We start from the raw sequence: 16,615 nt of genomic DNA on the forward strand, positions 1-16,615 counted from the left end.
CAAAACATCTTCTCCGCTGTCAGCTGGCTCCGACTCTCTGACATTGTTTCCGTTTCCGGTATATTTGACAGCTCGGTTTGTTTTTAGAAAACAAGAGAAACGTTAAGACTATTGAAGTTAAACTGATTAGTATGACATCGTTTTCGATGCTAATCGTCTAACGTTCATTTTGTGTGGCAAATTGTGTGGAGACACCGAGGGGTCGTGATAGTGTCGGAGCGGTTGGTTTATTGGACCTCGAGCGGGCCATGTCGTCCCGTCGGCCCGACAGCTTCGACGGCCTCGCCGGTTACCGGGGCCGGGACGAGCCGCTCTACGGCGGAAGGTCATTTGGTGGCAGCAGCTCTTCCGACCTACAGCACTGGGTGACCACGCCACCAGACATCCCGGGTAGCCGGAACCTGCACACCGGGGAACGGACACCGACTCACTGCGGGGACGGCGGAGAGGAACCGCAGCCTGCGGGCGGGTCGACCGGTGAGTACTGGAGGAGGTCTGGCAGGTTAGCCTAGCCCTAGCCTAAGGGGGACACCTAGCATAACCTGCGTACTAGCGGAGATGCCGTGGGTTCTCCTAGCCTAGCCTCTGGACCGGAGGAGGTCCAAGTGATTAGCATAGCTTAGCCTAGCCTGAGTACGAGAGGAGGTCCTGTTGATTAACCTAGCCTAGCCTAGCCCTGCCTGAGGGCCGGAGGAGGACCAGATGATAAGCCTGGGCTGGCCTAGCCTGAGGACTAGAGGAGCTCCGGGTGAATAGCGTAGCATAGCGTAGCATAGCGTAGCCTAGCCTAGCTTAGCCTAGCTCGAGGACTGGAGGAGGTCCGGGTAGGTAACCTAGCAGCCTAGAGGAGATCCGAGTAGTATTTACATGTAACCCTAGTATATTGTAGGTATAGTACATGGTAGGTATAGTACTACTGAACCAGGTTATAGTTATATTAGATTATAGGCATATGGTTTGGTAGCTCTTTAGCTCTACAGTACATAACCCTAACCCTTTCAGTAGTTAGGGTTGGCGATATTGTCAAACAAATATTTTCAGCTATCATAAAAAGATTCCTCACTTACACAAAAATCGCTTTGATCAGCTATCCTCAAGAAAATATACTGGTATTTTATAATTTGACATCTTGGGGTCACAAACATTAACGAAATGTAATGTAGTATATGAAAAGAGACATGCTTAAACATCAATGAATAATAATAAATGTAGGTAACATCAAAAAATCCTCTCCATTTCTCTACATGAACAAGTACCCATTCATTGATTTTGATTTGCAAAAAGTAAGCAAAAGTGAACAGCAAGAGGTTAATGCTTCTCCAGCACTGGTTTTATAACTCCATGGTGTGTGGTGCATTTCATGTACAAATATTCATTATAATTTTCAAACATAACAACAGTACTAAAAAATAATCACAACGGGCATAAACACCGGGATAACATGACCCCCTCCTTGTTGGTTACCACTATGGATGAAGTAAGAGTACTGTGTGTTGATGAACATAAAAAAAATAATTGTGAAGGACTACTGGATATTATAATAATAACCATAATTAGGTGAGTGCTGCGTGCAGCGCAAAACTATCCCTTCACTTGATTTAAGCCATTTTAACGTTTCTCTATGTCTTAATCTATGGGGCTTTATTAAAAAATATTTTCAACCTCACTTTGGACTGTCAGCACTCGCCGCATCTTCTGCAGGAAATGCATTTTTTTCTAGTTACATTTGGACTTACCAAAAATCTTGTTCTGAAAATTTAAAACTACATTTTTATGCCTCTCAACTCCTGGAAAGACTCATGATTATAGTGGTGTGGTTCAATTGTCCGAAAGCCAATCCATCGGTAGTCACACACACTGATTGATCGGCACACTGCATAATGCCATTGTACATTTTGGGCCACGTGTGTAAGTAAGAGGCCACCAACTTGATTCGGTAGCAAGAAGGATAATAAGACTCCACCGTTAAATCAGCCTTATGGACTAGAAGGAAATTGTCGGACTGAAAGGACGTGAGCTTTCAATGGATTCATTTTATAACCCTCAATAACATAATTAGAAGTACATTTCAGATGCCTGTTGTCCATCACTTTAAATGAATAATATCCAACAGCTGATAAGAATTCTTATTTCTCAGATCAGCTGGATCGCTTCGCTGGTTTCGGTATCGGCCTTGTCAGGTACATTCGGTCTGTCTGTCTGTCTCTGTGTGTGTCTCTCTCTATACACACACCTTATATACATACACACACTCATGTATTCTGTCTTTCTATAGTCTGTTCACAGAAAACGTGCTAGCTCATCCCTGCGTTGTGATTCGACGACAGTGTCAGGTAAGTTCACTTTGCTTTAAGATAAAATTATGTTTCTTTTTGTTCATGGTAACTTCTTTCTGTATGAAATTATACAAATTGCATTGTCAATAATAAACTACATACCTCAGTGCATTTCTTTTTCATTTTGTAGATTAATTACCATGCTCGCTGCCAGCACCTGTCTCCATTCACCGTTGTCACGGTGATGTACCATGTGGGCAAGACCCAGGTAAACAATACATAATCCATCATTCTTTATTGAGATTTGTTAGGTTTTGGTAATCAAACAAATAGAATTTCCACCAATTGGCAACAATTGTGGGCTTTGATTCACATTGAATAGAAACACACTGAATACACACAATACCCACATACTGAATACACACATACTCAATAGAAAAATTAAGGAATGACAGACTAAATACACATTCACATATACTGACTACACATACACATGTGTATATCGATATATATATATATATATATATATATAACCCTTAACGCTAAATCATTCATGTTATTGTATTTATTAACCCTATGGTCATTTATGTTATTGTATTTATTACTCAGAGGGTGAAAGTAATGTTACTGCCCAAGGTAATGAAGTGGTAGTCGTCATGGTAACATGGTCCTAAGGCGCTGTGGAAGGGGATGGGCAGTACCTCCCTCCTCCAGGGTGATGTCATTATGATGTTGTCGTCATGGTTACAGGGTCCTAAGGCGCTGTGGAAGGGAATGGGCAGTACCTTCCTAGTGCAGGGCATCTCTCTGGGGGCCGAGGGGCTCCTCAGTGAGTGTTGCGGGCTGCCGCGGTGAGTAGTACCGCAGTCATTTTACTTTATTTTATTTTTCCTGTATTTAACCAGGTGAAGTCCCATTGAGATTTTTAAATCTCTTTTACAAGGGTGCCCAGGGGATAATACTGCAGTCATTGCAGTATTTTATTACAGTGCAGTATATAAAGAACACAAAATAAGATATACAGAAATACTGCAATAAAGGGTATAAGAATGATGTAGTAAATCCAGAATAAACATTTGAACAATACAGTAATATTGCAATACAAAATGGACAGAAAATTATCTATACAGTAATACTACTATATGAACTACACAATAATCTATAAAACAATACAGCGATATTAAATACAATATCAACTCCAGTAATACTAGAATATAAACTAAAAAATATATATATAAGTATACAATATAAACGAAAATATGAACTATACACAACAGTATTATGGGAATACTATAGGGTTAATTTGTCAACTAAATTACTGTACTGCCTCTCATATAGTTCATTATCAAATCTCCAAGAGTTAATCATTCATTACTGAACTGTCCCTTTTAGTCTATTAATAGTTCATTATTAATTACTGTGTTTTGTGTATTTACTGTGATAGTTAATTAATAGTAATTATAAAAAGATGATGAATAATTGTTTTAAATGTGGTGATATGTCTTATATGATCAGCATAGTAATCTGCCATTTTGTCACATTTAATTTAGAGAAAACAGGTGTAAAATCATTTTATAATCTCATAGTTACTAACAATAACACTTTAAATAGATTTAATTGATAGTTAACTGTCAATAACCCTCCTGTCTTATTGGCAGAGTTTTAATAATTTCTTATTTATTTATGTACTGTTCTTAATAGTTATGTCTTTTTAATATAATAATTGATTACTTATTTATTTAATTAATAGTAATTCAGGATTGTACTAACTGTCATGGTTCATTATTCATTTCTGCATTGTTTGTTAAAGAGAGCTTCCTCATCGATGGACCTTCAAGCAAGTCGCTGGACACTTCCTTCTCAAAGGGTAAAAATAATTTGTTCATTAGTAGTAAGCTTAGTGTCGGTATGTGTATAGAGCGCAACATTGTGGTTTCGGAAGTAAAAATCCCATTCATTTACTCAAGAGGTTTTGATTAAAAGCCATAATGTCGTAACCAACCAAAGTATACTTACAAGGTGCTGTTATATTGTGAATCAATGGTATGTGCTCCTGTAGAAACCATAAGTTAAAGACGTTAAGATCTAGTTTTTAGAAAAATATGTTTTATTCGCGATGTCATTTGAAAACAGTTCACTACCCATAATCCTAAAGTCTAACACAACGTCTTTGATTGGTGGACCTCGCTGTTACCATGGACACGTTTACCTACACCCGCGAAAGCCAAGTCGTCGATGACTGATGCCACTGAACTCGATCGCTTACCATAGCATCCAGGATTTCCCATAGATTAATGGAACGTTAGAGAGTAGTTCTTAGAGCTGTAGAGGAAATGAGATGTACATGTATGAAAAATGAGTAACGTTATGATGCTGTGACGACAGTTCAGAACAAAGGAACGTACAATGTTGCTGACGACACTAAATAATAATAATAATGATAATAATAATAATTTATATAGTGCCTGAATTGGTGAAGAGATGTTTTGGGGTGCTTTTTGAACTGGGGCAGGGATGGGGCAGAGCAGATGTGGATCGGTAGGCTTTACCGAGTTTTGGGGCATTGGCAGAGAATGCCCTGTCCCCAAAGGTCCGCAATATGTCGGGGGGGATTGCCAGCAGGCCCTTGTCAGAGGACTGCAGGGAGCGTGACTTAAGTGTAGGGGGTAAGGAAATCTGTGATGTATTGGGGTGAGAGTCCATGGAGAGATTTGTAGGTGAGTAGGAGGATTTTGAAGATGATGCATGACTTTACTGGTAACCAGTGGATCTGTTGGAAGATGGGATTAATATGCTGCCAGGGCTTTGTGTTGGTTAGAACCCTGGCAGCAGAATATTAGGCGTATTGGAGCCTGCTAAGGGCCTTGGTGGGCAGGACAACGTTGGAGTAATTCAGACGGGAGGTGATGAAGGCGAGGATGAGTGTCTCAGTTACTGAATGTGAGTGAAGGCCGGAGTCATGAGATGTTTCTGAGGTGATCGAAGGCGGATTTGGTGATGTTCTTGATGTGGGACCGGAAGGAAAGAGTCGAGTCCTGGATGACGCCCACGTTGCGCACCTCAGGAGGTGGGGAAATGGAGCACCTGTCCACAACCAGGGCCAGGTCTCCAACCTTCCTGAGCAGTGATGCAGGGGCCACCACCAAGAGCTCTGTCCTGTTACATTTTAGGTTTGTGGTCTTTCAGGATTTGAGTTCCTGTAGGCAGTTGACTAGTTGTGTGGGTGGGATCTGGGAGGAGGGGTTTGTGCTGATATAGAGTTGAGTAACGTCGGCGTAACAGTGGATGTTGAGTCCATGTTTCCGGATGATATGACCTAGGGGCAGCATGTAGATGGTAAACAGCAGGGGACCAAGAACCGAGCCCTGGGGCATGCCCTGATGGGCAGGTGCCGGATCAGAGGTGGAGCCATTGAGGGTGAAGAATTGTTTCCGGTCTGTGAGGTAGGACCTGAACCAGGACACTGCTGTGCCGATGACCTCAGAGAGGCGATGGAGTAGAATGGTGTGCGAGAGTGTGTCAAAGGCTGCGGAAAGGTCAACGAAGATGAGGATGGCCCTTGTCGGCACCAAGAAACAGGTCATTTTGATGAGGGTGGTCTCAGTGCTATGGTGGGCTCTGAAACCAGATTGGAAGGGTTGAAAGAGCACATGGTGGGACATGTGGTGTTGGAGCTGGGCAGCCACTGCTCTTTCCAGTATTTTGTTGAGGAAAGGGAGGTTGGAGATTGGACGATAGTTGTTGGTTCGTCCGGGTATGAGCCTGGCCTTTTGAGAGTGGGAATGACTGCCACCATTTTAAAGCTGGATGGTACTCCACCAGAAGCCAGAGATGCATTTATGATGTTTTCCACTTGTTTGCAGAAGATGGGAAGACAGGCCTTAACTAGGTTGGTGGGCATCAGATCCAGTCTGATGGCTGAAGTCCTGGCACATTTTTTTCAGCTGGTCAGCATCCAGTGGAGAGAAGTCAGATAGGCAGCACTGATGTGAACAAGCAGCTGAGGGGTGAGAATCTTGTTGTGGCAGTGTGGGGCTAGGGGAGAACCCAGGAGACTGGAGCTGCCTGTAGTTGGCTGTCACTTTCTGCTGGAAGAATTCCAGGTCAGGAGCATCTGAGGGTTTAGTGGAATCGGGAGGATGAAGAAGGTGGTTGATGGTGGAGATGAGCAGTTTGGGGTGTTTTTGTTGGTTACTGATGAGTGTGGAGTAATGCCTTTTTTTTGCCTAGGAAAGGGCTTCTTAGTAGTTTGCGACGTGTTCTTTAAATTCTTCATGATAGACAATGAGGCCGGATCTTCTGTATCATCTCTCGAGCCTACGTCCTGTGGTCTTCATCCTGCGGAGTTCAGGGGTCAACCAGGGGACGGGACGAGAGAATGACACGTAGCGTGTGGTGAGAGGAGCTACAAAGTCCAGGCTGAGAGAGAGTGCATGGTTGTAGTGTTCCACCATGCCATCAACTGTTTGGTAGGGGGGTGGGTGGCGAGGTTGGTCGCTAGGGAGTCAGATAGAATGGATATACACACCAGTTTGATGTTTCTGAACGTGATGGGCCGTCTGGTGCACTGCTGTGGGAGAGGCACAGGGACCACGAAAAAAAGGCATGGTGGTCTAATTTATATACACTATATGAAACACTATGTTATCCCATGTCAAAGTGCTTCGCTACTGTTTGTCGCGGTACGTTGCGGCTCTGATGGCTTATATTGGCGTTTCCACCGAGAGTTGCGGCTCGGTTCGCTTATATTGCCGTTTCCACCGCAAAAAGTTGGGCAAGGTCCCGAAATAGCCGAGCTGAGCCTACCAATTTTTGGCACTCGGTTACCAAGCCGTCTGAAAGGGTGCAGAAAACGTGGAGCTACACACAACGTAATTCTGAAATCACTTCAAAGATCCAGTTTGGTATGACCAGGTTGCTGATATCTTTGCAAAACAAACAACTTTTTACTCTGAAGGTTCTGTTTGATATTGTGGAAAGGATGTTAGTGAATGATTCAGAGCATGATGCATTTTAAATGGAATCACTTTTTTAGTCTTGTGTCTTCATTTTTGTCAAACAATTGTAGCTGAAAATAAACATAGCCAAATGACCACCAATAGCTTCAGTCATTGAGGGCAAAAATAGGCCCAATGATAGGCCAAGATTTTTTTTATTTAGTTTTACAAATCAAGAGTAGGCCTCATTTGACTAATTGGCTTTGCATCCTTTCCTTCTGCCCTTGTAGCCCATTTCCAAGTTATCCCTCCTGCTATTTTTGTAGTTCACCAAAACACCCTGACGCAATTTGAGTCTCACATACCTATGCCATCATACGCCACCAACAGTGCAAGCAGGTCAAATGGCAACCAAGCGCGCAGTCCTTCCTCCCTCACTTTAACAACCGCCAGACGCCGCTGATGTGTGTGTGTGTATGTATGTATATGTATGTGTATATATATATATATATATATATATATATATATAATTCTTCATTATAATAATAGTAGTAGTATGATAATTATGATTTGTATTAGTATGTAATTATGATGTATATTATTTTTATTAGTATCATGATTCATTGTAATTATATTATTATTTATGTGTATATTATTATTAGTATTAGTGTATTCATAGTTATTAGTAATAGTAAGTAATAGTAGTAGTTGGTGAGTGATATTAGTATTATTAGTATAGTATATTATATTAGTATCTGTATTAGTATGAGTATTATTATAATTACCATATTATAAAAAGTAGTAGTTTTTTTTCTTATTAATATTTGTATACAAGTACTTGAATATTATGATAGGTAAGGTAACATTAGCATATTAGTAGTAGTCCTAATCTATATTATTATATATTATTATGGGTAGTAGTATATTTAATTAGGTATTATAAGTATTGTTAGTGTATGAGTATTATGAATAGTATTTTTCATGTTATTTTAAGTTTTCTTAGAATTAATATTATGAGTCTATTATTTTAGTATTATATTTACTATATTAAGGAAAGTACTATTACAATTATTGATTGATTGACTATACTAGTATTATTAGATTTAGTATATTATAATTTGTAGTAGAAGTAGACTATTATCATGGTTAGTATTATCAGTAGATGTATATTGTTAGTAGTCCTTTCATCTTATTATAATATTATGAGTAGTAGTCTATTATTCTGATAAAGACTACTATATTATTATTATCATGATGGTTGTTTTAAGTATCATTATCCAATGAGTATCGTCATCTCTCAGGTAAGCATTGGTAATATAAGTATATTTTGGTATAATAATATGAACTGCTCTCTCTCAGTTTGACAGTCATGGTCGCGCTGCCGTTCTATGCAGCCAGCCTTGTGGAAACCGTGCAGGTTGGTTAACATACATGCTATTACGTATGCACACACTTGACACTTGCTATAATGTATTATAATATAAAGCTCATTGTTCATTGTGTGGTATTATTTGGTATTTCAAAATATGACTCACTGAATTTGTACTATTTTGAAGATGTTGAATGTAAAGTATAATATAAAGCAGTGTGTCTCAACTGATGGGTCGCGACCCAAAAGTAGGTTGTGGACTTGTTCTGAATGTGTCGCAGAGTGTGTGCTCCAAAAAAATATATACTTCTATATAGAACGAGAAAAATCCCTAAATAGTTCTAGTGCTAGTGTAATGTGCTTTGAAGGCAGGGATTAAAATCTTTGTTTATTTATGCTTACAAAAGGTCATGATGTCATTGTGTATTCGTGTTTACCAGCCCATTTTTGAGAAATCGATTTGCTTGGTTTGACCACTAAACCAAGCTTTTTGTATAAAGGTGGGTCACGACTTATCTACGATGGGAAAATGTTGGCCCCGAAGCCAAACTACTGATTTAAAGTGTGTTATTTTTTTAAGAGATTTAATGTATGAGTGTCTATAGTTTTATTTCTAAAGAGCCGGTGATGTGTTTTATCTAAAGAGTGAGGTGGTACGTGAACCACCCGGCCCTCTGGAGTGTCTACGAGAGGGCGTGGCTCGGCTGCTGGGTCCTAGGCTCCTCCCTCAACGCAGGCTCCTCCCCTTCCGCCGCCTGCTAGCGCCTGCGCTGCTCCACTCCCTCCTGCGCTACGCACTACTTACCGCTTTACAGACCGCCATCACTGCCCTGATACGCTACTTCCTGTCCCGGACCGCTGCCAGGAAGAAGGCTGCGATGGAGAACACTGGTCTCCATGACGATCAGGGGAGCATCGTTAGCGCTAGCAGCGCAGAGACAGCGGTGGACGGCCACTTTGCCGAGCTGGCGGCGTCGCTGGTGGCGTCGCTGGCGGCGGACGTGGCCCTGTATCCCCTGGAGACCGCCCTGCACCGCCTCCTGGTACAGGGCACACGCACCATCGTGGACGACACCGACGGGGGCGTGGCCTCCCTGGCTGGGGGTTTGGCCTATCTTGCGGCGGGGGGCGGGGTGGTGCTTCCCATCAACACTCAATACGACGGCCTACACGACGCGCTGACCGGCGCTAGCGCTGGCGTGCTAACCGGGGGCCGCGGAGCCCCGGAGCCCGCGGTCACAGCGGTGGGCGGGGCCTGTCTGTACCGGGGGGTAGGTGCGGTCCTTCTGCAGTACGGCCTGCAGGCGGCCGCGCTGTGGGCCGCGCGCACCGCCTACAGCGCCGTGGCCGCACGCCGCTAACACTAGCTCCTCTCTTGTTGAAAACACAATCTAATTATGAACACAATGTACCAAACCATGTAAGACACAAGACCTTCATCATCAAACCCCTTTAACTTCCCGGTCGACCAGGTCTCATCGCCAGGTCTCAAAATAGCATTTGTAACTTAAGAGAAAATGACTCAAGATGCACTTAATAGGATGGTTTATTTTAAAGAGACAATACAATTGCATGAATCAGCATATAAAAAATAAAAATGATGAATAGAAATGTGATAAGAATATATTATGTTGAATGAAAGTAAATGTTGATATCTATCAACATTTTTCCTCTGAATATTACAAGGTAGCCATGGTGACAATTAAAGTAATATGAATATTTCAAGGTTTCATGTTGTGTTTTGAAAGCAATCCTAATCATATATTAGAGTCAACATAGATTACTCACTCTTTCTCTGCGTTTGGTATAAGTTAACTAGTCAAGTATTTATTATTTTGAAGGGCCAACTGGTGTAGGTTAACCAAGCATTAAAGGTGAGGGGAGCACCATTTTGGGGTGTAGGGTTAGTACCAACACACAGCCTCTACTCAGCATATAGCCCCCACCCTATCACCTTGGAACCTTATCCTAAAACCTTGTCACCATTCGGGAACATTTGTAAAACTAATTTAAACGGAACACTTATAACTACATTAAAAGATGCATGTAAGCACAAATACTAAACAAACTATGTTTACTTTATTTCTGTTTGTTGGTAAAATGAGTCAAGAGGCTTACGGAGAATTCCGTGACGTGGATGATCTGCTTCTATAAGATACTCTCCCCTGTAGCAGCTTCATTTACGGCTTTTATTTTGAAGTACGAGTGTTCATTTTTATATTATGTTATACGTGACATATTTAGTCTTATTTTCCTAATATTTTATCATTTTTTATATTTAATTTTCTATTTGGTATTTAAAGTATTACAAGTATAAGTAATTGTATACTTTTTTTTATTAACTTATAAACGGCTTACTACATTTGATTTAATATGTCAAAAATGGGACTAGGCCTACTGTACAAAATTTTAACAGCAGGTAAGTATTTATTTATAATAAATGTATGTATTATTTATGAAGTAAAGGTACTTTTAAGAATCGCTTTTTGTTAAATGTAAAATGGATCATTATAATATCAACAATTCATATTCACTTTTACATATTCAGTATCTTTATCCTATATTTCCCAGCACTACTGCCGCTCCCAAACCCTCTCTTATCCAATTCTACTTCGATGACGTCAGGGAGACTAAGCTGTCTGCGGCAGCTTCAAGGCGACGCCTTCAACCTGCTGTCGGTGGTCTACCAGCAGGTGGGGACAGAGTCCTTCTAATATTAGTACTACCACATTCAATGGTACTACGACTAGTAGTGCTGTGTACAGTTCTTCGAATCGTACGACTATAATATAATGCTGTCTGTGTATCATTTCCATTTGTAGGAGTTGTCCAGAGCTGATGAAGAATGTACAAAGTCGCACGAAAAGGAGTATAAGGTAGTAGAACTGTGACCTAATCAGTGATCATACTTGTAACTGAATGGTGTAATTACAAGTAATACAATAATTATTTTGTTGTAAATGGTAATTAGGTATTCAGTACCTATTGTTATTATAGAGTTAAGTAGTATTATTCCGTATTGGTAATACTTTTTAGGCACAAAAGCTTAGTCAGTCAAACGGGTTGTTTGTCATGATTTTTTCAAAAAAAAAGTGCAAGACTGATGCGGAAACAAAATCTTTCAATATTAAAAAAATTACAATGACACTTGAGAAATGGTCAAGGACTGGAAACTAGATGGGCAACATAGGTCTCCAACCCCTTAAGAGGTGTGTGAAGGTTTGGCTTAGAAGGTCACAGTGTCAATTGAATGAATGCTCAGAACTAGAAATTTGGGCCAGTGAACCCAAAACCAATTTTCTTTCGTTGTAAACAAGGTCATTGGTCTTATGTCATCGTCAACATAGTAATCTATGCCATTTTATCACTGTTACTGAAATATGTAACCAATTAAACAAAGTGAATGCCATTAAAAATCGAAAGCATAAAAATCCATGCCATTTAATAAAATGGCATAGATTAGTTTGTTGACGATGATATAAGACCAATCACCACGTTTAAAATGTGAAAATTCAACTAAATGTATTTTTTTTATTACAATGTTTGAATTCTATCTGAAACAGTTGGTGTACTGGCTCTTTAACATATGATAGGTGTGTACAACGTTTTTATTTGTATATATCGCCTTCCATGACGTCAGTGTAAAAAAACAGTAATTGCTATTAAGCGTAATGCGCCATTTACATTTAGGGCATTTAGCAGACGCTTTTATCCAAAGCGACTAACAAAGTACATTTGTCAGGAGAAGGAGAAACAATATATCGCTGTCTGTACAGTAAGGATGTTTATAGAACCAAGTGCAAAGCACTAACAATCGTTCCCCGAATACAACAAAGATAGCTAGGATAAGAGGGTACCAGAGCTGGGATGTGTGGTCTGCAACGGTGGTCAATGCTTGGGGGTAGGCGGAGGCTGTTCCATTAGCCGTCTTGTAGGCCAGTACCATCATCTTGAATCTGATACAAGCTGCTCCAGGGAGCCAGTGGAGGATCAGGTCATCGCCGTGATGTTCGCGTTGCAGCATAACTGATTGTCCAGTACCACACCGAGGTTTCTCGCGGTTGGTGATGGAGATACAGCGATGTTCTCGACAGTGACCAGTAGGTCCATGTGGTGGCAATCTTTCCTTGGTATAAGGAGGAGCTCAGTCTTGTCAAGGTTAATCTTCAGGTGATGGGCAGTCGTCCAAGTGCTGATGTCTACCAGACATTCTGGGGTGAGTGCTGCAATCAGGGTGCTGTCGTAAGAGGGGAAAGAGAGGAATACAGTGTAGTCAGCGTAGCAATGATGGGGAAAAACGTGTGGTGTGATTACAGAGCCCAATGATCTAGTATTATAGGGGAGAACAGAAGGGGTCCCAGTACAGAGCCTTGAGGGACACCAGTGTCAAGAATGCACTTTGGAGCCATTCCATGTGACCTGATAGGTGCGATTCGTCATGGATGTGAACCAGGATAGCGCAGAGTCAGCGATGCAGAGTTCAGCCAGAGTGGCGAGTAGGATCTGATGGTTCAGGGTCTCGTCCCCAAGAGGGGCGAGGCTCTCGCAGCACGGAGTGACTCAGTCACCACGAGAAGAGCTGTTAGTGGAGTGTGTGGTCTTGAAGCCTGACGGATGAGGGTCAAGCAGATTGTTTTGTGAGAGATGGGAGGGCAGTTGGTTAGAGATGGCACATTCAAGTGTTTTTGAAAGGAATGCACCACTTCGCCTGCAGGTGGTCCAGAATCACACATAAACGGCATTTTGTACTAAACCAGTTTCTGTGTTTTGTGTGTTTCTATGTGCGTGTGTCTTTGTGTGTGCATGTATTTGTGTGTGTGTTATTATCTTTGTTAGTGCGTATGTGTGTGTCTGTCTGTCTGTCTCTCTCTCTGTGTGTATGTCTGTGTGTGCCTGTGTTTTCGGAAGTATAAAAATATCTTATGGTGAACCTTGTGGCCCCTGTTCCGGCTGAAGTAATGATGTGCCCCCATGAATCGCTTGAAAAGGCTGGTCATTGTGTCGGCGGTGCCTGGGCTGTGAACAGATTTCGTGACTGCTAGCAGTTCTATTTACTAGTAATGGTTGGACATTTTATAATGTGGTAACCCTACATTTAAAATGTACTTTTAAAGACTCCAACCCATTTCCTCATCAGCCGAGCTGCATCTTCAGTTGGACACGGCAACCAAGCCCCACCAACTTCAGCTCAGACCAAGGCAACGCTGCATGGCATCAGTTCATCCCGCTCCTTCTCGGAGACCTGATGACTGTCTACCAAAAGGTGAGTTGCTGTTGTTGAATTGGAGTGTTATTGTGTTACAGGATGGTTGTATATGTGCGTGTTTGATCAGACTTGTCTTTCATCCATCAAGTCCTCACAGTGTCAGGGCTTCAGGCCAATCACCGCAGCAACCATGGCCAAAGCCAAACCCTCACGCCCCCGCTGCTCTTTCATTGGCTGCTGGTTCGCCTTGGTGTCGGCCAATCTGGAGAGATGACAGTCAGCGCTTTAAAGGGAGATCAAAGAGTTATTGTTATTTATACTAATTTATATATTTTAAACTAATTATAATTTATTTAACTCAATAAATTAAACATTGAAGAGTATTTTCTTGTTGAATTGTTGTTATTTATACTGAGGCCTAATCTTTATTAATTAAATTAAACATTGGAGAGATTTCTTTCTTGTTGTATTGTTGTTGTTATTTATACTGCATCTTTATTAAATAAATGATACATTGGGAAAAATATATATATTGTAATATGTTTTTGTGTTGGAACATAATTTTAGTGAACAATTTCTTGATGTTAATCAACTCCAGTCTTACTGCTGCACAAAGTATAGGGTTAGCTGCTACGGTATGGAAACACACAGGTTAAGGTTCGTTGATGGTCCTTGTGTTGTGATAACGAGACGGCCCTGCAGTGATGACGCTCAAGCGTATGCGTGTTCCCGACAGCAACCGTTCATGTGCGCTGCGTTGGTTATCTCAAAGTTCTTCACAGCAGGTTTTTTTCATCCGATATAAACCAGTCAGAACTTAGTTCGAACGCCTTTATTTCCTTGTAGCCTATCACCTACTATCCTTTTACTTTTATTTATGAGGCACATTGTATTGCCACTTAATGGAAGGCTACACTTGCCCTTGAGCTGGTTTACCAGTACACAACGTTTAAAACTGAGCAAAGTCGGTGCCAACAGACGGTTACAACGTCAATCAATAGTAAAGTATGTGATACAATGGTTGATTGTTTTATACTGAGTAAATCGGTCATGTTCCGCCCTGGTTCCGCCATGTCCATGCGCGTCACTAGTAAACAATACGTCACCAACTGGGCAGCTCTGTTATTGGCTAACGGCGATGGGTTACGTTGCCTAACGTAGAATTGAAATAAGCGCGTCATTAGGTGTCGTTCACGAGAACTTTCCGACGTCGCGAGAATGTTTTGTTCTCCAGCGAAGTGAACGCGCCATAACTGAGAACCTCATCACTCACGTGACCATTGTCATGTGACACGAGCACACGGAAGGCGACCGTGTAAAACTTATATCTAAACATAAGCGTTGGTACCACTATATAGTAATTTCTGGTTTATTCAGACAACGAAATTGTTTGTGTATATGTAAAAAGTCCTCCCGAGGGTGAGAGGATTAAAGTGCCTCCATGACGGCGAGGGTGAGTTTAACCTCTTCAACTATTTAACCTCTAACTTTTGAAGACTACCACTGCTTCACCACAAATTAATACTTATTACTTAGTGTCCTCAAATATCTACAAATAATACCAGCTAAACCTAACTAAACTCATATAATGCAAACACTGCACGGTGTGTCATTTATTTCATAATGCTTATTTTTACTTCATTCAAAGCAATAAAATGGCATATTACTATGTTGACGATCATATATGACAAATGACCATGTTTAAAGCATGACAACTATTTTGGGATCACTGTCTCTGTCATGCATGGTTATGGTTTGTTACAGTAAATAAGCTTTGAATTAAATAAAGTATATAAAAAAATAAGCTTTGAATGCCTTTTGTTGCTTTCAATTATTTTAATATATTATATTAATATATTAACCATAACCACATGTGACAGCATTGGCCCACCGCCCATTCAACCCCTCATTCATAAGCAACTTCATTATGAATTATTATTCGTAAAGCTGATTATTATGTACAGTAGCAACAGAAGGGACAACTGTACACCAGCTATTCTATTCTGTCCATGTTCGGATTAACTCAGGCCTTAGATGCTATCTATTATGTGTAAAGTCGCTAACAACAATATTCAGTACCTATAAGAAACAGTCAAAGCCCGCCTCCGACCGCTGTCTGAGACTGAGAGTATGACCGGACCTGTTAAGTGACCTGCATGAAATAACCTTAAGCCTGTACAAGCTGGCTAAATTCTGAATCAACAAATTAACGTAGTTTGCTAACACATCGAAGTTAGCTCTAGGAGACTAACATTAGCTTAGAGGGCCCTGCACTAACTGGGGTCCTCAGCAACACAGCCACCCAGTTCACCATCCGTCAGATGAACGGTTGTGAGAAAATCCAAGGGAAGACGTGCAATATTTTGGTTGGACAAGGTGTGTGTGTGTGTGTGTGTGGTTGTGGTTGTGGGTGTGTGCATACACACTTTTGTAACCCTTGCGTGTGTGTGTTTCCAGGTGACTGTTCTGTACTTTGCTAAGAGTGCCGAGTTAACGGGTCACAGGTCGGAGGTCGTGCCATTGCCGGCGGCAACTAGTAGCTGTCAGCTCTGGGCCCTCCTCCTGGAGGTCCACCCCAGGTATTACCACTGCTACCTTAGCAACCATTGTTACCCTAGCAACCGTGGTCCCCTCAGTAACTCTGTCTCCCTCTCAGCCTCGCTGCTCTGCAGGACCAGGTGGTGCTCGCCGTCCGTCAGCAGTACGTTGCCCTCAGCGACCAGGCCCTCCTCCTTGCGGACGGTGACGAGGTCGCCGTGGTGCCGCCGCTCAGCGGAGGCTAACGGTACGATGCTACACACGCTCCACAAGGTGGTGGCACTGCCAG

The 16,615-nt window shown here is 41.6% G+C and overlaps 2 protein-coding genes across 2 annotated transcripts; both read left to right on the forward strand.

The window, feature by feature from the left end:
* The first annotated feature begins 27 nt into the window (after positions 1-27).
* Positions 28-10,307, forward strand: slc25a46 (solute carrier family 25 member 46). Its single transcript, XM_060038297.1, has 8 exons — positions 28-477; positions 2,138-2,180; positions 2,276-2,333; positions 2,467-2,544; positions 3,027-3,127; positions 4,087-4,143; positions 8,573-8,630; positions 9,227-10,307. Exons 1-8 carry the CDS (start codon positions 249-251, stop codon positions 9,941-9,943), a joined length of 1,341 nt encoding a protein of 446 aa, XP_059894280.1. The 5' UTR covers positions 28-248; the 3' UTR covers positions 9,944-10,307.
* A 4,686-nt stretch (positions 10,308-14,993) lies between these two features.
* LOC132447504 (molybdopterin synthase sulfur carrier subunit) lies at positions 14,994-16,571 on the forward strand. Its single transcript, XM_060038307.1, has 3 exons — positions 14,994-15,241; positions 16,246-16,367; positions 16,445-16,571. The coding sequence occupies exons 1-3, from the start codon at positions 15,230-15,232 to the stop codon at positions 16,569-16,571; spliced, it is 261 nt and encodes an 86-aa protein (XP_059894290.1). The 5' UTR covers positions 14,994-15,229.
* Positions 16,572-16,615: the final 44 nt, after the last annotated feature.

Source organism: Gadus macrocephalus, chromosome 19 (genome assembly GCF_031168955.1).
Source record: "Gadus macrocephalus chromosome 19, ASM3116895v1".
Lineage (NCBI taxonomy): Eukaryota > Metazoa > Chordata > Actinopteri > Gadiformes > Gadidae > Gadus > Gadus macrocephalus.

Bases quoted from the DNA above. Each gene is read 5' to 3' on its own strand.
- LOC132447504 (XM_060038307.1), top strand. The intron at 16,368-16,444 runs GTATTACCACTG...TCTCCCTCTCAG, and splicing joins CTCCTGGAGGTCCACCCCAG to CCTCGCTGCTCTGCAGGACC.
- slc25a46 (XM_060038297.1), top strand. From the start codon at position 249: ATGTCGTCCCGTCGGCCCGACAGCTTCGACGGCCTCGCCGGTTACCGG. The intron at 2,545-3,026 runs GTAAACAATACA...TCATGGTTACAG, and splicing joins ACCATGTGGGCAAGACCCAG to GGTCCTAAGGCGCTGTGGAA. The intron at 8,631-9,226 runs GTTGGTTAACAT...TTTTATCTAAAG, and splicing joins GCCTTGTGGAAACCGTGCAG to AGTGAGGTGGTACGTGAACC.